Raw genomic sequence first — 23,751 nt, 5'->3', positions numbered from 1 at the left:
TATGTAGAGCAAGCAGTATGCGTGCTGGTGTTTTGAGTGATCTACTCCATCCAAATGAAGAGTAATAGTGTGTTGTTTCAGTTGTAAGTGGGGAGGATTTAATATGCTGTAATCCAAACAACCCAATGGATCTACATCCATGTTCGATACATTCATGTGTGGAAGGAATAAAAGAAATTCAATCAGAATGATGACACAACCCCTTCATGCATCCAAATTCGTCTTTCAATATGGTTTTTGGACATATGTCATATAGAAGAGGGGAGTGATGGAGCCAAACATTGATTGTTCATCAAGGAAGGGATCCCTCTTTGACAGCAAGCCAAGTCTTTCCACGGGCAGCGAGTAAACTAGTCTACTACTACCAACACAATAAACAGAGGATTGTGTTGGAAGGAGAAGTCTCAGACCAATTTCTTTCTTACTCTTTTTCTGTTTTGGAAGAAACAGAGGATTCAGAGAGAGAGAGAAATACAAACTCTTCCCTTGCTGTTCCCCTTACAAAACATGCCGAAGTGCAGTAAATGCGGCGCACTGCTGATGATATGATAGCCGTCATTCTCCTCCTGCGCTGCGGCGCACTCCTCTTCCACCGCCACCGCCACCCCCTTTCCCTTTACCTTTTTGTGTGGCAGCCCCTGTTGAAAGTCCCTGGATGTCTGCGTTTGCTTCGGAAAAATCCACCTCTTGTCCATCTCCCATGCCCCTCCACCTTGTTTCAATAGGGCCCGTATCCAACAGCAAGCGGCAAGACTTCAGGCAAGCCGGACCAGCAGCATTCTATTGTTGTGAAGCAAACAGTGATAACATTATGGTGAGGGTGGATAAAGAGGATTTGCGTATGTACAAGGCTAGGCTGACTTATTCACTTAGATGCTTGAGGTTTTTTTTGAACCAAGGATTGGTATTTCGTGGACATGATGAGAGTGAAGAATCTAGCAATACGGGGAACTTTCTTGAACTTCTTAAATGGCTTTTGGAAAATGATGAAGAAGTTAATAAACTTGTTTTGAACAATGCTCCTGGGAATTGCATCTTGACTAGTCCAAAGATACAAAATCAAATAATTGAATGTTGTGCGGCGCAAACAACTAAAAGAATTATTGAAGATATTGGTGACAACCACTATGCAATCCTAGCTGATGAGTCTAGTGATGCATCTCATAAAGAACAACTTGCTCTTTGTGTACGATTTGTTGACAAATCGGGAAGATGATGTGAGAGGTTCCTTGGAGTTGTTCATGTTGCCAATACAACTTCATTGTCACTTACGGATGCAACTCAAACTTTGCTTAAAGATCATCATTTGAATCCTAGTCAAATACGTGGGCAAGGATATGATGGGGCTAGCAAGATGGAAGGGGAGATTAAAGGGTTGAAAACATTGATCATAAAAGAGTCACCCTCTGCCTATTACATCCATTGTTTTGCACATCAACTTCAGTTGGTTCTTATAGCTGTGGCAAAGGACAATGAACCATGTTTGTGGTTCTTTGATCATGTTTCTTACTTGCTCAATATTGTTGGAGTTTCTTGTAAGCGCCATGACATGCTTCGAGATGTTAGAGCTCAAAAGGTGTTGGAAGCACTTGAAATGGGTGAGATTGAAAGTGGAAGTGGGCTAAATCAAGAGAGGACTAGCTAGACCCGGTGACGCTCGTTGGGGTTCTCATTTTAAAACCATTATGCACATTGTTAGCATGTATTCCACAATCCTTGAAGTACTTGATACTATTGGAAAAGATTCTTCACAAAAAAGTGAGTGGACAAGAATACGTGGAGTTGCTCAACCCTTTGAATCATTTGACTTTGTTTTCAATCTTCACTTGATGCTTGTTATTCTTGGCTATATAAATGAGTTGTCCAAATCTTTGCAAAAGAGAGATCAAGATATTGTCAATGCAATGACACTTGTTAGTTTGGCAAAGAGTAGAATGTAACACATGAGGTCTCATGGTTGGGAAGAATTTCTTGCAAAGCTAACCTTATTTTGCAACAAACATGACATTCAAGTTCCTTTGTGGGAGGATATTTATGAGCCTAATCGAAGATCACGTCGGTATTATGAAGTACAAACAAATGATGATCGTTATAGAAGAGAAGTATATCTTGGTGTCATTGATCAAACCATTCAAGAGCTTGACAATCGGTTTGATGAGGTTAATATGGAGTTGCTTATTTGCATGTCGGCTTGGAATCCCCTCAATTCATTTGCTTCTTATGATGCACTCAAGGTAATGAGACTTGCTGAATTCTATCCCATGGACATTTCAAGCACATATTTGATAAGGCTAGAATTTCAACTTACTAATTTTATTGATGATATTAGACAAGATGATAGGTTTAGAAATGCAAGTAATGTTGGTGAGTTCTCTATTATGCTTGTTGCAACAAAGAAGCATATTCTTTATGATTTGGTCTACTTACTCATCAAATTGATATTGATTTTACCGGTGGCGACGGCGAGTGTTGAAAGAGTATTTTCAGCAATGAATCTAGTGAAAAATAAGTTGAGGACTACTATGAGTGATGATCGCTTGAATGATTGCTTGGTGACATTTATTGAACGAGATGTGTTCATGGAAGTAAGCGAAGATGACATAGTTGATGCTTTCATGGCAACGCAAAAACGTAGAGTTACCTAGTGATGTAATTTTCTACTTATGCTTCTTTCATGTAAGACTACTTGTATTGTAATTGAGCACATTTGAGATATATTTTGTGAACTAAATTGTTGTGGGATTTGCATTAAGCTCCTCATGTTATTATTTTGCCATATTTTGTCTGACACATGGATTAGGTGAGAATTTTTTTTTAAAGTGTGCACACACTTCATTTTTTTCCTGGGTACGTCCGTACTAGTATATACTACGTGACAATGGAAAACCTCGATGCGTACTCTTAATCCCAGCTCAGCTGTGTGCATATCGCATCTACTTTAGGTCTGTGTGTATATCGCCATGGAGATCTTCATCCTGCCGCCTCGTTACATCAATCAAATCAACTTGCATGAATGAAGTGCAGGCCTTGATAATGGAGATAAGACTAAAGTGAAGTGATGCTACAACACAAATTTATATTAGCAATGTGATAAGATGGACAATGAAGATCTTTATCATGTTGCTTTGGTTACATCGAATTGCATGCATGGACACCATCATTGCAATGGAGCCAAAGGTCCAAGTGATGCCACAACACGAATTTGAAGTTCAAACCACAAGCTTTTTTTTTTTAGTTGTCATGTCTTTGGCAAAGACATGTGTTGTATGTCTTGTATTATTGACAGTAAGATTGTGTTGTTGGCACAAATAAACCACGCCCTACGGTGGTGACCGGCATCGGCGCGCCATGTCTGGTCCGTGGAGGGTGTGGGCGTGTGTGCGTTTGTGGACGTGCTTGTGTGTGTCTGGGCATTGTCCGACTAGTGTATGGCCAGGGTATGGCGCATGTGCGTGTCTGCGTGTGTGCGTGAGTCTGTTAGCAAGATAGCCGGAGAGGTCACTGCGTCGCCGCACTGGAAACGGTCCCGTCGTTAGCGTCGGAGCACGGCGGGTGCGCTGGCCGGGGAGAGGGGAGCGTGTTGAGTGCGCGAGTGGAGCGCGGCTTGAGCGTGGCGTGCCGCATCTATGTGCACGCGTATAAGACCCACTAGTCCCTGTGTTATCTTTGTCCAGAGCAGCTCGTGCTCCGAAGAAAACTGTTGTATGCGCGGCGGGCGTTCGTTGCTGGAAAAGCACCTGTGTCCCCTTCTTCTCTTCTTCTTCCTTTCGCTCGGACCATGAGAAAGAGTGAGTGAGGGCAAGGACTCGGGACCCAACGTTTGGTATCAGACCGACCAGGTTCGGGGCCGTGGCGCGCGATGGCGTCCGCGGCGAGCGCGACGGACATGGAGGCCTCAGTAGCGGCTCGCGGTGAGCGCGTGGCAACGGCGACGCACGGCCTATCTAGACGCAGCTCCGATGATTAGCGACGCGGCAACCACGGCTCAGGCGCGGCGTATATGATCCTTCCACACACACAAAAATTGATGCTTCTGATTCATTTCTCTCTGTATCACCGTCGAGGTTGCTGATATACAGAGGTATTGCTGCCCAACTGCATCAATTTTAGACGGAAGATTAGTACTCACTTCCTTTGAGGGCTTCTCTTTCTAATCTTCAATAGGTTAGTAGATGAAGCCCTCAAAGTACAGCTGGCAGTTTCTGGTGCAAGCATGAAGATCTCAGTTTTGTATATTCCGTCTTTTACAGGAAATTGGTTAGTAGATGCAGAACTATCCCAACTCCCTAGTTCCACACACTGTACTCGAAATTCAGTAAACAACATTCAGGAAATAGTGCGTCTTTTTTTTGTCTGTCTGTGTTGGTTAATTACAAGCAAGAAAGAGCATACATACATATATAGCCTTATTATTACACATGGCAAAAGTGTCCAGTTCAGTTTCCAGAAGTAAATGTCCAGTTCTTCAATTGAGAACTGTCGCTTTTATTCACGAGTTTCAGACAAGGTCTTCTCACCAACCACTTCAGTTCAGAAGGTGGTTGTGGTGTCATGCTGGATTGGTGACAAGGCCACCGTCGAGATCATCCTTTTCATGATGGACTAATCCAGATTGAGATCCAATTCAGCACATCTTCTCCTGGAAAAAAGAAAGGACCATCTACATTCAGTAAATCGAAAACTTTTTCAATTCTTCTCTTCCTGCCTTTTATGGAAGACAGACAGGGGTAACGCCTCCAAATCCATTTCTGTCGACTTGGAAGCTACAAAATAGTACCCTACATACATAGCACCTCTGCTCTTTATGTTCCACCCATACAGTGCATCGCTCAGATGCCAGAGGCCGGGGGCAAGCCTGCTTTTTCAAAATAAACAGCATTGTATGCACTGTATTTGCCTATGTAGTGGACTCTGTTCTTGCATTCCAAGCAATAATAAGCATACGTAGAGTATATATGGCCCAGAGGTGAAAACCAAATGGCGGCCCAGAGCCACATGTAGACCTTGCAAGTGGAAACTCACCTTGGATGGAGGCGAACACAATGGATCTCATCTAGGTTGCTCAAACAAAATCCAGGTTCAGTTGCCATTCTCCAAGTTATAATCCGGTACTCTGCCTCTGTTTTAGTTTTGCAGGGGCTCTGCTCCTGAATTACAAGCAATAGCAACATACGTAGACAAAGTCCATTCATCTGAATCTGAAACTGGCAATTCTAACCTTGTTGAAGTTGAATATTTCACAATGAACTGAACACGTACGTACGCGTCCGTTCTTCTGAATCATCTCAAACTGTTCCTTGTCATACCCTGTCACTAGAACAAGTTGTATTGTTTTACACGTTGAGGATTGACCGTTTCTTTTGGTTGGTCATCATGTGAATTGAAATCCCTTCCTCTCAAACTGTACAACATTCCAACCTCTGCAACGTACAGCAGCTCTGAGGGCGTGCACCGGCTGGGCCAGTAACCACGAGCCAACACCCTAGAAAGACTTTAATGCATAGTGCAGAGTTCTTGGTTACGTACCTTGTCAACCCGAAACCCACTAGTAGCTGTCTTACCGCTATACTCTATGAAGCAACATGTGGAGTTTAGCAACGGTGATGGTAGACTTTCGCACCGCAAAAGATGGAGGAAGATGGTGGTGACTAGAGCTTGACACACAGCAGTACACAAGCCACAAGAATACATCTACTCCTGTACATAGGGCAACGCCTTCTGATGATAATAGACATGGTGATTTCCACCATTATTCTAACGAAATATGTATTTGGCAACCCTGTGCCAGATTGCAAAAATGCCACACCATCTGGATGCCGTTCGTTTTGATCCAAATCGAGCGAGCGACATCACGCATCTCGCATCGCTCGAGCACCACATCTCTCGGCAGTTTTGCATCTCCCATCGCAACACTCGAGCGCGCCCCATCCCCGAGCTTCAACCGCGCCGCTTCGCGCCACCTTGCCGCGCCCCCCTCCGATGAGCCGCCGTCGGTGAGCCAGACCGCACTGCACCTCCCTGCTCTTTCTTTCCCCTCCATCCTCCTTCCTCCCTCTCTCTGTCTCATCTCCTTCTTCTCTCTGTTATCCCATCCAACGGGAGCTCCTCCACTGGATTCCACCCGCCTCGACGGTCATGACCTCCGGCGACTCCTTGACGTCCGCCGCCGCCACCCGCCTGCACCTCTCCACCGGCCGTCTGGCTCGATCCGTTGCTCGCCGCCGCTGGAAATGCAGCTCCTTCGCTGTACCCCCTCTGCCCTGACGGTTGTGGCCTCCGGCGCCTCCTTGATGTCCACCGACGACCCTGCCTATACAGCTCCGGCAGCCGCTTAGCTTGCCGGTGAGGGTTTGCTCCCGTCGAGCATGTTGACCCCAACCACGTTCGCGAGCCTGCACCATTGAATGGCCCGCAAGCAGTCCACTCTTCTCTGGTATTTTTTTGACCCGATACTTTTCTTGGAAAGTATGATAATTGACCAGAGAAAAAATTGTTCAAAACATGCACCCAAAAAACTTCTGTTTAAATAACAAGGTGATATATGCACCAAAGAATTGATAATTTAGGTACAAATACCGTGGTAATTGTGACCTTGAGGAAATTTGTTGTTGAAAACAACTCTGATAACTTCAGTGTAAATAACATGATAATATACGAACCGCAGAGTTGATAACTCTAGGTAACTTTGAAAGGGGTGGGGAGTTGTTAAAAACATGCACTCGATAACTTATGTAAATAGGAGGGTAATATACAAAACCGTAGATCTCATAACTTGGGTAGAAATATAGGCGGTCGTGGGAGGAGGCTATGCAGCGGAGACGAGAACGGGAAAACATACTACTTACAAACACCACGGTAATATTGACCAAGCAAGAAAAATGTGCTGAAAAATATGTCAACGATAGCTTCTATGTAAATAGCATGGTAATATACGGAGTACATACACAATAACTTATCGTGGTAACTTTGATCAAGAGAGAAAAGTTGTTGTAAAACATACCCCGGTAATTTTTATGCAAATAGCACGCTAGTATACACATTGCAGACATGATAACTTACGCAAAAACACCGTGTTAACTTTGATCTAGGAAAAAAGTTGTTGGAAACGTACCCTCGGTAAATTTTGTATAAACATCATGGTAATATACGCACCATAAAGTTGACCCGGATGAAGTTGTTGAAAAGCATACCCTCGGTAATTTATGTATAAATAACGTAATAATTTACCCGCCGAAGACCTGTAACTCTTGTTCAAACACTATGATAACTTTTTGACCTTGAATTTTTTTAACATTAACCCCAATAAGTTCTAGGTAATAGCACGGTAATGTACTTACTATAGACACAATAACTTACGCAAAAACAGTATGGTAGCTTTAACCCACGGAAAAAGTTGTCAGAAATATATCGTTGGTAAATTTTATACAAATAGCATGGTAATATATGCACCGCAGACCTGATAAGTCATTCACAAAGACCATGATAAGTTTGATTCGGGTAGATGAAGTTGTTGAAAATATACCCCGGAAACTTATGTGTAAATAACACGGTAATAGTCTTGATTTGTGGAAGAGTAATAAAAGGTTATAATACGCATCACGTACAAATACTTGATAACTTACATACAAACATCATTGTAATATTTGACTCGATGGGGAAATTATTGAAATATACCCCCGTAAATTTTGTGTAAATAGCATGATTACATACGCATCACGTACAAATACCATGATAATATTTGACTCGATGGGGAAATTGTTGTAACATACCCTCATAAATTCTGTATAAATAGCAATGATTACATACGCATCACATACCTACGTACAAACACCACGAACTTTGATTAAGAGGAAAAATTGTTAAAAACATACCCCCGGATAACTTATATGAAAACATCATGGTAATATACGAACCGCGGCTGATAACTCATGTACACGCACCGATATAACATTGACCAAAGAGCATGGTAGTATACGAACCTCAGACCTAAAAACAACATGGTAATATAAGAACCGCAGGCCCGATAACTTATATGAATACAACATGGTAATATATGAACTGCAGGGTCGGTGAACCATTTTTATGCGTTTGATAACTTATGTGGAAATAGCACGGTAACTTGCATATAACTGGCATGGTAATTTATGTGGCCTAGGCGTGGTAAATTTCGGCCAAAAAAAAAGTCATCGGAACATGCCAACATGGGATCTAGTTTCGAAAATCTCGGCGCGAATCTTTTATGTAGAAACGGTTTTTACATCGGACCGACGGTTTAAGCTACAAAATATTTTAAATTTTTTGAATAAAAAGAATCTAGAATGACATCAGCTTTTTGTCCTCTAGTGTATGCATATACTTAGAAGAAAAAATGCACATGAAAGAAGAAATAGTCAAGCTAATATATGCATATATTTAAAGTGAAGAAAAGTAAAGGTGTGGCAGTTTTGCTTATATGGCACAAATGTGCCAAATATCACAGTCCTTCTAATACTACAACATGTTCAGGTAACTCCCTTACAGAAAGTATTAGGTTAAGTGTAAGCTCTTCATCATGCGCATTCACATGAGAGCCCGCAACTATTTTATGCCAAAAATATACCCCAAACACTGTTCGTGCATGGCTGAAACAATCTGACAAGAAGAATTAAACACCAAATAGCTTAAAACATTATAAGTGAGTACAACGTATACAAATTTCTACACCAATAGCAGAGATCGGTTAATCTTGTTCTCACGAATTAATTGATTTTCGTTGGAGCAGATTCTGGGTCAGCTGGTGCCACCGCCAGAGCAACACCATCGCCAGCCACGTTGGTGCGTGCGGCATGGGGATCCACCTCGTGTTGCCTGTTGTTGTAGAAAGCAGAAACCTCCCCGTGCTTCTCGAGGATATTGGCGGCTGAGTCGTACTTCAACCAGGGAAGGCGAGCATGCCGCTCCCGGACGCGCTGCTCGTACCATGCAGCGAGCTTGGCGTAGACGGTGTCAGGGTCATCGTCCGAGTTTGGGGCAGTCGTCGTACAAGTCCTCCACGGCTCCACCTCCATGTCCGAGCTCGCATCGGCACCCTCCTGTGACGCAGCCTCCTCCGCCTTCTTTTTTGTCAGGTCCGCCACATCGTCCTTCTCCTTCTCCTCCGGCTGGGAAGGTAGCGGGAACCCCATGTTTTCTTTGATATCGCCGCCGCCTATGTTGGTAAGGTTTCGATCTAGATCACCTCGGTCTTTCTCTATGTGTGTACATATACGGCACGGGCACGGGCACGGGCACAGGCTAATCGTGCGTTCAAAGTTTAGTCGGATCGGTACTAATTTGAATCGTATGTTCCCAGGACTAATTTTAGGGTTAGACTCGTATGAAAATCTTTTTTTTTTACTTTTTTTTCTACTTTTTATTATTATTACTATTTTTACATTCAAAAAATCTAACACATGTTTTCCTGTATAAGGGTGCACAAAGGAGATGAATATATCACTAGTAGAAAAAACTACTTTACGTGAGACACATTAGTCCCGGTTTGTAAATGAATCGGCACTAATGTGATCATTAGTGCCGGTTCCAACAACTGGGCGGTGGGCATCATTAGTCCTGGTTCGTGTTGAACCTCTAGTATCAGTTCATGCCACGAACCGAGACTAAAGAGGTGGTGGCAGGCTGGTGTCAGGCTGGGACTAAAGAGGTGGCGGAGGAGGGCTTGGGCGGAGGAGAGGGGGGAGGAGGGATTGGGCGGAGGAGAAGAGGGAGGAGGGCTTGGCCGGAGGAGAAGGGAGGAGGGCGGTTGGAGGAGGAGGGAGAGGAGGGAGGACGGTGGCGGCAATGTGGTGGCGACGGCAATGCGGCGGCGCGCGGCGGAGGTAGAGTGAGGCAGGGTGGAGTGAGGAGAGGTAGAAGAAGGTCGGCAACGTGGGAGGAACCTGGGGATAACACACCCATAGCAGTAGCGCTGGCCCAGGAAGCGTGCTCCTGCTAAGCCCAATAGCAGTGGCGTTTTTCCCAAAAACGCGTGTACTGCTAAGGCTAAGCATGTAACAAAACCATCAAAAAAACATTAATCATCAATGATCTTTTTGTGTAGAATCTAAATTATCAGTATGAATCCTCACCGGTTAAGAAACTGATGAAGATTCATATTGCGGGAACAAATCCTACACCTAGAGTTCAATGAAGACCAAGTGGTTGTGATAGTTTGAGAAATAACATATTTAAGGTGATAAACACCCAATTCGCGGAACGAGGTGGTACTAACTTAGTTCCAAGGAGGAGACTAAACTTAGCAGCAGCGAGGGTTGGTGAAAAGCGCTATTTCTAAGTTCAATAGCAGCAGCGCGCTTTCACAAAACGCATTAATACTATACCTAGTCCAAGGGCAACCTCGTGCCAACTGTAGTAGTAGCGGCGTTTAGTAGAGACGCGCTACTGCTACTTGGCTATCAGTAGTGCTGTTTTTTCTCACGCGCTACTGCTAAGTAACAGTAGCGCCTTATTTTAAATCGTGCTGCTAGTATGGTTTCGTGTGTAAGGTTTTTTCTAGTAGTGCAACAACATGTGACATCGCTAGATTGAGGCTGCAATTGCTCACTGCTGACGAGTTCAAGACGTAGGTGTGGTTACAACATATAGGTGGTGGTTGGGCGTTTAAAACCGTGATCGACAGAGAAGAGAAGATTCGGTCATTGGATCCTTATATCGCTCCAGACCATGTGATGATTGAGTTCATTGACGAACCCGGAGAGAAAAGCGGCCCGGCGGTGCTCCGGATACACCGTCCTGACGTGTGGCTTCATGATGATGGTCGGCCAATTTTTACCGTTGGTGGCGGTGGTCCGCTCATCAACATTGACTTGGGGACAAAGGAGATGCGTAGGAAAGACCCGCTCCCATTACCGGCCGTGTTGTTGGAGATTTGACATGGTATCTCGTTTACATGGCATGACAATCTTGTCATAGATAGCTTGTACTCCATATCTAGGTATCTTTAGAGTTTAAATTAACTAGGTCTGATTCGCAAAAAAGAAAAAACTAAGGATCATGCAGCGTACGTGCATAAACAAGACGCAAGGTTGTTTCCTTGCTTGGAAGAGAAACATGTCTCCAACGCAGAAGGTTGAGATAGGCGACCATTAAAGAAACGAATTCCTTTAAATGGAACTCTTCTGTCGATGAACGGTACCACTGCACAACATTCTCTAGCTGCACGCACCCTGCATTTCATTTGGTCGTTAATGAGTGCACTATGCATGTTCTACCTCTGTAAAAAATTATAAAAGCGTTTAGATTACTACTCTAGTGATCTAATAAACACTCTTATATTTTTTTACGAAGGGGTGCTAAGCAATTGTGCATAAGCAAATGTCCACTAACCCCGAAGTAGACGTCATCTATTCACTATGCAGAAGACTTGTGGAACCTGCCCATAACGAGTGCCCAGAGGCGTCTTGATCGCCAAGGCACAGACCACGCGGTGAGCTACAAACCTCGTCGTGGCAAAGCAGCGTAGGGGTGGCGATCGATCCTCTTGTCACTTGTGAGCTGCTGGGTCATCTTTCTTCTGACCGCGCCCAGTTTGTACCTTCTTATCACTAGCACATATACCCGTGCGTTGCAACGGAAAAAAAAAGATTAATGTGCTTTGTTGTGAAACAAACGCTAATTATCATTAATAAGGTTGGCAAGATAGATAATAAGTTTGATGATGACAAAAATGATGGTTCAATTCTAGTCAACTAACCGGGTGAACCACCTTATATTTAGATTAGCATGCTAATAATAAAAATACCGTACACAATGCTTATTTTGAGTTACCATCATACAATTAAAATATGGTAGACTTCGTCTAGCGTCCAGGCATGCATCTTCTGTCGCATGCGTTAATTGTAAAGTCTTTGTTGTATAGATGTTCTAACTTTTTATTCTGTTGCGACACAAATAGCAACAAATCCAACCTTATTAAAAGAAAGATATGTAGCCCCAAATCCATCAACGTGTGCATAGTTCGGAGAACAAACACATGTGCACGCTAACACATCCGCGCGATGGCCTGAAAGCTATTTACCGGTCCGTGAAACCCAATAAGCTTCAAATATTCGCTTTGCTCTCCCTTCAGTAAGAGGCAACAGTTCCTCTCATGTGCTTGCCGGCAAGCACACTGGTTCCCCTCTCCTCTGGCGGCTACTCCGGAGGCTGGAGGGGTGTGAAACCGCGGCCCCTCGTGTCAGGCTTGTGCATAAAGTAGGATTTAGGGTTTTGACCGCCAGCGTGTGGATGGTGGAGACGGCGGCACGGGGAATAATTTCTACCTTAAGTCGTTCCCTGTCCCGACGATTCAGTCGTCAGTGAGTTGGAGGACTACTCTTCTCGCCGGCTAGCGGTGAGATTGTGTATTTGGTCGCGTTCATTTGCCGTTGTTCTGTATGGCGGCCGTGCCGAATTTGTCTTCCTCCAGATCCTTCCGATGAGGAGCTCTTGTTTGTCGGCTTTCGATCTGGGCGTATGGTTGTTGTACAGGAGCGACACTAGTTCTGTTACCTTCTTCATTGACGGCGATGGAGGTGTGGTGGTTCTTTCGGCGGTGCATCATTCCGGCCTCTTCTCTCTCATGAGCTAGGGCGATGGGGTCATTGCTTGAAGACTTCCCGTCCACAAAAGGTCTGACTGCGGATTTCAAAGTCACACCAGCTTCAGGTGAAAACGGCGGCAGCAGCGCCGCGCCCTCAACTTGCAGTGGGGTGGGTGGTTGGTGGGTTCCTCAAGGACCTGGATGTAATTTCCTTATTTGTGCAGGGTTCTTTGTATCACACAGCATCCTTAATAAAAAAGGGAAAATTTACGGGTGGACACGTCGGCTAATTGCTAGAAGAAACCAGGTGCATCGCTGGCGTTCCTACACCCCCACACACGCTACGTTTTCTCCCGAAGTTGCTCGCATCTACGTATATCCCCAGTTTTTTTCCCGTGTCGCACCCCAGGGCAACATCGGGTTGAACCCAGCGCCGCCGACCTCTATGCCGGCCACATCGCCGTCGCTGCCGCCTGCGACGATCCCGGCTGCCAAAGGGGTGGCACGGGAGGTTCTGGCAGCGTCAGCGTGTTCCTGCTGCGGCTGGGGCGACCACGGCCGGGGCGGCGTTTTCCCACGCCATGGTGGTGGAGCCCCTCTTCGGTGGGTGGCTGATTGCTGGGGCAAAGTGGGCTCCTGGCGGCCGCGGCCTGCGCGCAGTAGTGGCCTGCTCAAAGTCGTCCTCGGCGGCTGCCTGCCTTGCGAGGGGGCGAGTCGATCAGCCGCCGGGGCTCTCGGGGCTTCGGATCCGGCGTGGTCGTGTCCAGTCCCACCTCCGGCAGTGCCTTGCTTCGGGGCTTCGCGTGGGCGGATGCGGCTCGGCTGCCGCTGGCGCAATGAGCTCCTCCATCTCTGTGCATATCTGGCCTGCTCGTGTCACTGTTCTTCAGGCGGGCCGCTATCAATTTTCCCTGTATCCCCGGCTCTCTCTCTTCTTTATGATTGATTTGTTTATTAGGCTCCAACGACAAATGGTTGTGCACCCATGACCCACCATGTCTGCACCAATTTGTTCAGAATCTTCAGATCGGCTACCTTTCTATTTAGGCTGGGCACCTTTTTTCTTTGGATTCATGCGCCTCTCCTCATTTTCTCGCTTCAACATTTTTTATTGGTGCTGCATAATACATGCGGTAGGCATGTTTCTTCATTCCTCTTGGCTAAAGATGAATCATATCTCAACTTTTTTTCCTCACTTGTTGATTCTTGCAACTCTGAAGGTATATAAGTTGCTGGGATTTAATGTAAAGAGGCAGGGTGGGACTATTAATTGGAATCTGAAAGTTTAGTATCTCTCCTATTAAAGGGGGATCGAACGTCGTGATGGTTCGACCCTCCTTCTATCGTCAGCTATCGAAAGTCCTCCCACCGCTTCTTCCATCCCCGCCCGAAAAAAAAAGTTCAGAAAACCACAACCCACGAACGCACGATCCCACGCCCACCCAGCCTCCTCGCCTCTCGCACCCCATGGCTCCCGATCCCGTGTCTCTTCCGGCTCCTGAGAAAAAATGTCTCCTGCTGTCGCCTCCTCGTCCACCCCGCGGTCGCGGTCCAGGCCGTCGGCGGTGGGATCCAGTCCCATGAAGAAATTCTCTACTCCTCCCTCTTATCTGTACCATTCTAGATCGCGTCCAACCATCGACGAGCTTGGCGGCGGTGCAGAAGGAGGGCGTCAGTACATCGGCGCTAGAGTACTGGCCCTGGGGGTGGTGTGCCCCTGTCTCGGCCCCCTGCTGCGATCTTGAGAGCCATCATGCCGTCGGCGCCCATCGCGAACAATTAAGGCTCCTCCGTTGGGGTAGTGGTTGTAGAGGCTGGTGAAGAGCCTCAGCCGTGATGAGGATGATGTCACATGGCGGGGGCGGGAGCTGAACCACGGGGAGGGTTCCTAGGAGCCGTTGGCCGGGAGCGGCCGCCAAAGGGGTCACGCGCGGGACGGGAGTGCGAGCACGGGTATGGGTCCGAGAGTCGCCGGCTTCCCACGAAGACATCGTGGCGGTGCTCCATGGTGCGAAAGAGCTAGATGAGGCAGCGGCAGTCTGCCATGGATGATGTGAGGGCGTGGTATGGGGATGGATTTTGGGGGATCTAGCTGCTGATTGGTTCATCGACTGACTGAAAATGAGTATAGTTTCTCTCTGGTTTGTGTTTCTCAGTGGTACACTCATGTTGTAATTGGCAGGACCAAATTGGCAGCGACAAAGCACGAGCTACCAACCTTCTCTGCTCTCCTGCTACAACAAGGTACCAAATTGAAGCTGTCACCGCGACCCCAATCCCCTCTCACGTGCAGTATGATGGACACCCACAAGGCTGAGAAGTCAGCGCAACAGAGCTTATGCAGGCGGACGCTAATCCGCAATCAAGAGAAGATGACTGGTACACTCATGGCTCATCTTATTTTGTAATTGATTGTTTTGTTAATTTTTCCCCATGCGAACCGTATTAGAGGTACTACGGCCAACATGGTCCATGCTGCTAAGGCCATGGTGGAGAACGTCAGCACCATTGTGCCTGTTGTGCACTTTGTGTTGCCCATATGAGACTATGTCTCCCTTTGCTGACATCTCTGTTGCATGATATTGACTGAATTCATAGGCAATTCTTCACCAATCCCATTGTATGTTTTTCATATATCTAGATTCAGTTGGTTGATGCTGACAGACACGTTTCAACTCGACCAAATAGAATCATTATCACAGCACCGCTCTTTGATTTATTTTCATTGTTCAATCCCATATTGACTTGCTATCAGGTCCTAATTTCTAAAAGATGATTCTATTTTAGTTATGTTTTGTATTGTACTATCAAAATAAACAAGTTTATTTATGGCTTATGGTGAAGGATAGAAGATATGCAGGGAACAATTACTCTGAATATTGTTTCGGTTATGATAATTGCAAAATAGAGGAGTTACATATAGAAGAGTAGAATCAGTTTCTTATTTTACCTTTACTGTGGACCGTTAAAGAGCACTTTAAGTTTCTTATTTAGGTCGTGCACCTTAACCCTGAATGTTATGGAATAATGTTGAAATTACCTAACTGAATTGCAATCATGTTTTGGCTCTCATGCAGGCTGATGCAGTGCTGATGGGAGGTAGATGACCACGGTGGAGATGGTGGAGAGGAGCAGAAAATGCGTGGTAAACTTGCTCCATTGTGCTTGCACTCAAGGTGCGTCTATGCCAACAGCGGTACGTATGTCTAAAAAAGCAAGGAGTTGGGGGAAACCAATCAACAGGTGAATTAGATCCTTTTTAGTTCCAGGCCACCATTTTACGGCAGAGAAGAGTAGCAAAACTCATGGTATTGTTGTTGTTAACAGAAACATGCATTTTTTGTTAATATTTGTACGCACTAACGATTGCATGGATTTTTTTTTGTGCGGTCCTAATGTAAGAACTGAAGCAATAGCCCCTTTCATGTTCTATTTTTTCTCTTTTCAAATATCACATTTTCTATCAGCGTACATATATATGCAAAGTGTGATTATTACAATTATTACAGGCTGTTTGGTTATTAGATAGCAATCTGTGGTTGTAATTGCACTTCTGCCAATTACAGAGTAATGACTATAACAAGCATCAATTGTGTAAATTATTGATTAATCTTGTCTGGTCGTAGGGTTCCTAATCGACGTTATCAGGTATCTTATTCTGTCGCCTCTGCTTACTTTCACCCTAAGCGAGAAGACTACTTCAAAAATTATTCCAGTATTATAGAGCTTCTTATATTTTTCTTCCTTTGGGCATAGACAAGCATTCACAATGAATACTATTATATGCAGTACATGTCTGTAGTTAGCATGGATCATCTGGTTAGTAGACAAAAGTTCAGGTTTCAGTGTTAATTTCCTAAGTGTATCATCATTACCGATGATTGGTTACCAAAGGGCACCCCACTTTTGTACTAATAACATGATTATCTTAATACAAAGATTTTTTTATTCAAATGAGCCACAGAGCCAAATGAAAATTCCACGAACGAATTGAGGGTGGAAAATGTCAACCTTATTTCTTCAGGGGATGGAGTGGAGGTTGAGAAACATAGCTAGATGTGAGAAACGGGGAAACTTTGATGTACATACATAACTTTGATGTGAGAAACGGGAAACATAGCTATGTTGTATGGAAACATAGCTAGATGTACATACATTTACCCCGTGGACAATTGAGAAACATAGCTAGATGGGAGAAACGATGACAAGTATATTGTATGGAAAAGAAAACATAAGCCAATATTTTATGGGAGTGGTGCTCTAAGCAGAGAGGTTGTTAGGGCTCCGGGAGGGCGACGACCCTCTCTTGAACTAATGATGAGGGAGAGCAAGGCTGATTGTGCATTCAACGATGATGGTGAGACAACTAGCAAGGTTGAGTCGGCGGTGGAGATCAATGATGATGGTGAATGAGATGTAAGTTTGTTGTTCCGTGGCAACGCACGGGCACTCAACTAGTAGACATAATCGAACTCTGTTTACTGCCCGGAAAGGGAGGGAAGGGAAGGGAAGGGCAGGCCCTGAGGTCTAACTTTTGTAGCGGCCCATAAAGAAAAAATTGGCCCATTACACTTAAGGAGCTGCAAACCATAGTGCGATGACGACGTAGGAAGCTGCAAACCATGTAGGGCGATGATGACATACCAAAATGGACGAAAAAATTAGGGAGGAAGAAAAGCAATAGCCCTTTTATTATTACTAGCAAAAATGCCCATGCTTTGCAACGGGAGAAAAAAACATATCACAGCCACTAGTGGCCAACCACAACACCTTGATGAGATGTCGTGAAACAATAGCTTCATTGAGATCAACAAAAGACTCTATTGCCATGACATGTAAATGTCTGTATTTTGGAGCAATGATTTATTATGCAGTCGTATATACCATTGTCAATTTATCATGTATTTACTTTATTATTAGGTAAAGATTGGACGTGCAAGCATATATGTTTTTGTGGTGTGTGTCTAAACTGTGTATATATGTTAATCCAACATTGTCCAATCCTTCCTATCTATGTGCAGTGTTTGTTTCCTTTTCAGTACAGAGTCAAATTCAGCCTTAAATCAAAAATATATAGTACAGTTTCAAAAGTGTGCATAATTTATAGAACAAACACTTTTTTTCGGGTGATAGTATGTGAGCTAAACCGTCCGCGTGACGGATTGGGGGATATTTACTCGAAATTGCACATTTATTTGAAAAAGCACGACGTGCATGGAGATATTTATGGGTCAACAATGCTGCTAGCTAACACGTAGAAATCAATTGCATCGCTGGCGGTCCAGTCCAACATCGTGTGTCACCTCACACGATAACACGTTCCATCTGGACCTCCCCCACCCAGATTCCATTACCGCGAGTCCCCACACGCTACGCCGCGGCTGCGTACGCCCAACGCCGTGCACCAACCAGCGCGCCGCCGGATCCCCCGCTGCCCAGTGCCGTCACCACCGTACCCCCCTCTTGCACCCTCGCGCACCGCCGGGATCACCCAGCTCCATCACCGCTGGGAACCCGGCTTCCCACGAGCCGCCAGGCTCCATCACCGCCGGGAACGGCGGCCCCTGCTCCACCACTGCCAGCGGCCATGGCGAGCTCCTTCTGGGACCTCCTCCCACCCCGATTTGATCCACGCGCTTCCGGGAGTCCGAGCGCTCATGCACCGGCGAGGTGAGTGTGAAGAGCCCGCAGCCCCTTCTCCACTGCTCCCCCTTTTGACCCTCTCTCTTATGCAGTGGCGGATGTACAGGGTGGCCAGGGTGGGCCGCGGCCCACCCTGGGATTCTGAGACAACATATATATATATATATATATATATATATATATATATATATATATATATATATATAGATTCTAAATGGGCCAGAAAAAAAACCAGCCCAATAAACAGACCAAGTCCATATCGAGAATTTCAGATTACTCGTCCAGTCCTCGAGACCTCGACTCCGACGGCCGCCTCGCCTCCTCGCCTCTTGCACGTACGTTCCTCGCCGCCGCCGTTCGCGCCCGGCGACCTTGCCGGCGCCCAGCCGCCGAGGAAGCTCCCGCGTCCCGCCTCTCTTCTCCAGCCCGCCGGCCTCCCTGCGCCCGCGGTGAGCCCCTGTCCGGCTGTCCGCCTGTCCCAGGTCCCAGCGCGCGGCTATACCTCTGCCCTGCTGGAGCGCCGGCTGCCTGCGCCCCTGTCGCCGCTCGCCGGACGGCTGTTTGGCGGCCCTGCCCTCGCCGGATCGCCCCCCTCCAAATCCGGCTGCAGTAAGGTACCGAATCAAATACCCCCAAATCTATGATTTAGGGTTTGCTTTTTTGCACTATGAACACATAGATAATTCTGCACTCATTTCGGCCTCAATTAGCTTTATTGATAGAAAGTAGTACTGATAGAAAGTAGTATTCTTGCAGAATTGTTGAAGAATGAAGAGGGCAGCAGACATTGTTTCTCTTTTCCAAAGAGAAGCTATGAAGATAGGGAAGAAGAAGAAGGCAGAGAATATGCCGGATGTGGCTGAAGAGCAGACCCACGAAGTTGTGTGTATGCCAGTTGTGATCGAAGAGCAAATTGAAGAACCAACATTGTCTATGTCAAATGTGACCATAGAGCAAACTGAAGATGTGTCACCGCCATCACCACCGGTTTATGATTTTAGTCGTCTTAAACATGATCCTGGGGAAAGGCTACCCATTGCAAGTTATCCTATCAATGATCAAGATGTAGTTCAAAGATCATATATCCTTAAAAAGCCATTCAAACCTTATGCGCATGACTTTAAAAAAAGAAAAATTGGGAGTAGAGAACGTTCATTCAATCCTTTGTGGCTTCATAATCATAGTTGGCTTGAATATAGTATCAAGAAGGAATCTGCATTTTGCTTTGCATGTTACTTGTTCAAAGAGAAAAAAACTAGTGGTAAGGGAACTAATGCATTTACTGATGGTGGTGGAGTAATTGGAATAGAGAGGATGCTCTTCTTAAGCATGTTGGTTATGTATCAAGTGTGCATAATGCAGCTCAAGAGAGATATAACTTATTTGTGAATCCTTGGGCAACAATTGATGCTCTTTTTGTGAAGGTGAACAGTGAGGATTTACGTCTTTACAAGATGAGGTTGAAGTATTCACTTAGATGCTTGCAGTTTCTTCTTCATCAAGGAATGGCATTTCGTGGGCATGATGAAAGTGAATAGTTTAGCAATAGAGGAAACTTCCTTGAGCTATTGAAGTGGCTTGCAGCAAATAGTGAGGAGGCGAATAAGTATGTTTTGAAGAATGCATCAGGTAACTGCCAATTGACATCTCATCAGATACAACAACAGATTATTCAATGTTGTGCACAACTTACTAGGAAGCAAATTATTGATGAACTTGGTGATGAGCACTATGCTATTCTAGCTGATGAGTCTAGTGATGTATCACATAAAGAACAACTAGCTTTATGCTTGCGTTTTGTTGATAAAGTAGGGTGGCCGTGTGAGCACTTTCTTGGAGTTGTTCATGTAAGTGACACTACTTCATTGTCACTTAAGGAAGCAATTGAAACTTTACTTATTGATCATGGTTTGACTATAACACAAATTCGTGGGCAAAGATATGATGGGGCTAGTAATATGAGAGGGGAAATTAAAGGATTGAAAACATTGATCATGAAAGAGTCACCTTCTGCATATTATATTCATTGTTTTGCACATCAACTCCAGCTAGTTCTTGTTGCTGTTGCCAAGGGAAATGATGATTGTGTGCGGTTTTTTGACCGAGTGTCTTTATTATTGAATGTTATTGGAGTGTCTTGTAAGCGTCATGACATGCTTCGAGATGCTAGACTTCATAATATCATGAAACTACTTGAATGTGGTGAGTTACAAACTGGGAGTGGTTTGAATCAAGAGATGAGGTTACCTAGGCCTGGTGATACTCGGTGGGGCTCTCATTACAAAACTGTTCTTAACATTATTGCTATGTATCCCACAATCCGTGATGTGCTCATAACTCTTGGACAAGATGCTTCACAAAGAAGTGATTGGCCCAAAATTCATACTATTGTTGGAGTGTTTGAGTCATTTGACTTTATTTTCAATGCACACTTGATGCTTGTCATTCTTGGATACACAAGTGATTTGTCTGATTGTTTGCAAAGAATAGACCAAGATATTCTTACTGCAATGGCACTTGTTAGAACTGCAAAAAGTAGAATACAAGAGCTTAGGGCTAATGGGTGGGATGCATTTCTGCAAAAGGTCACACTATTTTGTAACAAGCATGGCATTCAAGTTCCTATAATGGAAGATAATTATGTGCCTTATGGAAGATCAACACGGTTTGCTCGACCCCAAACAAATGATGATCACTTTCGAAGAGAAGTTTTTCTTGGAGTCATTGATCAAATTAGTCAAGAGCTTGAAAATCGGTTTGATGAGATCAATATGGAGCTGCTATCTTGTATGTCTGCTTTGAATCCCGCCAACTCATTTTCTGCTTTTGATGCACAAAAGGTATGCAAACTTGCTTCTAAAATTTGTATTGCTTTCAAAATTGGTACAGAATCTCTTTAACTCATTTATTTCTTTTGATGCACACAAGGTACAAAGACTTGCTGAGTTTTATCCCAAAGACTTTTTAAGTGCCGACTTGATACACCTTGAACTACAACTTGATAACTATATTGATGACATGAGAAATGATGAGAACTTTCAAGGCCTTGGAAATCTTGTTGATCTCTCGGTTAAGCTTGTTGAAACGGGGAGACATATAGTTCATCATTTGGTGTACTTGCTTTTAAAATTGGTATTGATTCTCCCGGTGGCAACAACAAATGTTGAGAGAGCGTTCTCTGCCATGAGTTTTGTCAAGAACAAGTTGAGAAATAAGATGGGTGATAGTCTTTTGGATGATTGCCTAGTCACATACATTGAGAGGGATGCTTTCTCCGAGGTGAATGAAGATGACATAATTGATGCCTTCATGGCAATGCAAAAATGTAGGCCAGAAAGATAGTCTTTTTGAACATCTCAAGGTATGTGCTATGGTCCATGTACTATTTACTATGTAGGCTTCTTTATGCAAAACTGAGATATAATTGAGAATTTTAGTGTGTTCGTAAGACCATATTGATCTATTTCCATGTGCTATGAGCCGAGCAGCCGTGCCGGCGAGTGGTGCGGCCCCGAATCTTGATTTCAATCATTCCTTCGTTTCCTCCTCTCCTTGGGCCTCTCTAAATCTTGATTATTTGCTCCTTCGTGTTTAATTTCGTTGAGGATCCCTCTGCTTGTAGATTTCGAGGCGGCTTGTTTTCAGGCAACTCACGGACGTATATGAATTAGTGTGATCAGATATAGATAAGCAAGGTGGGACTATTAATTTATTTGGAGAACGAATCTTCGTTTCAGCATCAAGGGACGGGGCGGTTGGTTGTGATTTCGATTTTCCGTGGTTCTAGGCCTCACGTGGCCTGTGGCCCAGGCCCGAAAAAAAATTTAAACGTGGTTTTGGTTTTTCTCCTCGCATTGTACTGTTTAGTACCACCTCGAATATGTTTTAAATTCAAATTGAAAATGTAAAATCACGGGAAGAAGCATATTATGACGGTGAACCCGACAAAGTCAATCCGTGCTTTATTATTACTAGCAAAAGTGCCCGTGCGTTGCAACGGGAGAAACAAATTATCACCCCTAGTGCCTCCATCCTTGTTGCCACTTCTTTTCTTTATTATCATTGTCGGTCATGATGTTCACTACACAGCGAACGTTCCACCTGAGCTTGGAACCAATACAAAATTGCACCGCCCGCATGGAAAGACCAGCGAACGGTCGCGTTTGAGATCCCGGCCACATCTGCACAATCTAATGCTTGCGCCTTGTGTTTGTATTATCCAGATTTACATCGTAATAATTTAGTATCAGTCCGTGAAGGATACAAACAACCATCAAATTTAATACCTTTTTTGCGGGCTAACACGATCTACACAAAAAATAGTGCAGGTTGCGAGTTAGAGGTCAACGATTTTTGCCTCATATCCTAGACAGGATGGCGGGTTTGATTTGTTGGGCCGGGTCGCACGGATAGGTTGGCAGGGCATTGTTTTTTCTATTGGTGGAACGCTACACGGACCAACGGGGCAGAGGCCAAGTTGCCCAGGACAGATGATCGGTAGAATAGCCTAGCTCAATATGAAAAATGCCATGGACATACGAAATGGGAGGACCAATAAGATTATACCTCCATTTATATAATATAAAAAATAGTATAGATGCCCGTGGGTTTATGCAGTTGAAACAATTGACATAAATTTAGCGGGGACTGTATGCGCAAATATAACGTTCAATGTGTTATAAATTTGGCGCAAATTTACTAAGTATTATAAGTGTAAAGAAAACATGTCACACTCTCTGTTGCAACGAAAGAAAAAATGGCATGAATTTTCGGTACCTGCAAGTATTCAAAATTCAGAATATTCAGACTATAGCAAAATAGAGAAGGGGAGAAGGAACGACCAGGATTCAAGCTTAATGCTAGCACTCAGTTTGATTGCCGACCATCTTGCTTACTCAATATGCTGATCAATTGTAGTTCTTAATCATAATACATGCTAATCTACCATAAGCATTAACACAAGCACTGTCTTGCCAGAAAGAACAAGGCACTGGAATAAAAATAGACACCAAAGAAACTCGCTGCAAATCATGCCAAATAGAGACGGCAATACATGACTGAACGCACACGAAAGGTGGACTGAAGGAAAACGATGCTAATTTTGCTGCTAAATTACCCCTGCAAAAAAAAAACTGCTCGTAAATTGAATAGTTAACTTCTGGTTCAACAAATATTTTTCCTTTTTCTGTAACACAGTAACTTTTTTCTCTCACACATTGACTGTGACATTTTTACATGTTAACTGCTACAACAATTTTTCACAGTTATTCTCTTGTGGCCCGAAGCAACAAAGACAAATAAACTCCTAACTGCTACATTTCTCTCCTCCTACAACCATGGCGGGAGTGCTCATCTAACTACTACATTTTCTCATCAAAAGAAAAACAAACTGCAGAACGTCCCTCAGTTTTTTCTAAAGCTAACTGGACCATAAAAGATGAATTGTTTTGTAAAATGCAAATTAAACTTTCTGGTTTTTCCTAAAGCTAACGGGACCATCAATTTCCAAAGAGAACTGCATCTCACAGCTAACTGCATCAGTTATTTTTTTT

At 44.4% G+C, this 23,751-nt stretch overlaps 1 protein-coding gene and 2 pseudogenes across 1 annotated transcript; all 3 read left to right on the top strand.

The window, feature by feature from the left end:
• The first annotated feature begins 700 nt into the window (after positions 1-700).
• On the top strand, positions 701-2,645 carry LOC147962804 (uncharacterized; annotated as a pseudogene).
• Positions 2,646-18,959: 16,314 nt separating this feature from the next.
• Positions 18,960-20,151, top strand: LOC147962803 (uncharacterized; annotated as a pseudogene).
• A 42-nt stretch (positions 20,152-20,193) lies between these two features.
• LOC147962802 (uncharacterized) lies at positions 20,194-21,583 on the top strand. The gene is made up of 2 exons (XM_087537778.1): positions 20,194-21,039; positions 21,128-21,583. The coding sequence occupies exons 1-2, from the start codon at positions 20,194-20,196 to the stop codon at positions 21,539-21,541; spliced, it is 1,260 nt and encodes a 419-aa protein (XP_087393904.1). The 3' UTR covers positions 21,542-21,583.
• Positions 21,584-23,751: the final 2,168 nt, after the last annotated feature.

Source organism: Triticum urartu, chromosome 7A (genome assembly GCF_056163025.1).
Source record: "Triticum urartu cultivar PI428250 chromosome 7A, HENAU_Tu73, whole genome shotgun sequence".
Taxonomy (NCBI): domain Eukaryota; kingdom Viridiplantae; phylum Streptophyta; class Magnoliopsida; order Poales; family Poaceae; genus Triticum; species Triticum urartu.
This window is presented reverse-complemented; position numbering and strand designations above follow the sequence as displayed.

Excerpts from the sequence above, each read along its gene's own strand:
- LOC147962802 (XM_087537778.1), top strand. The coding sequence starts at position 20,194 with ATGAAAGAGTCACCTTCTGCATATTATATTCATTGTTTTGCACATCAA. Across the intron at positions 21,040-21,127 it reads CTGCTTTTGATGCACAAAAG|GTACAAAGACTTGCTGAGTT; the intron begins GTATGCAAACTT and ends GATGCACACAAG.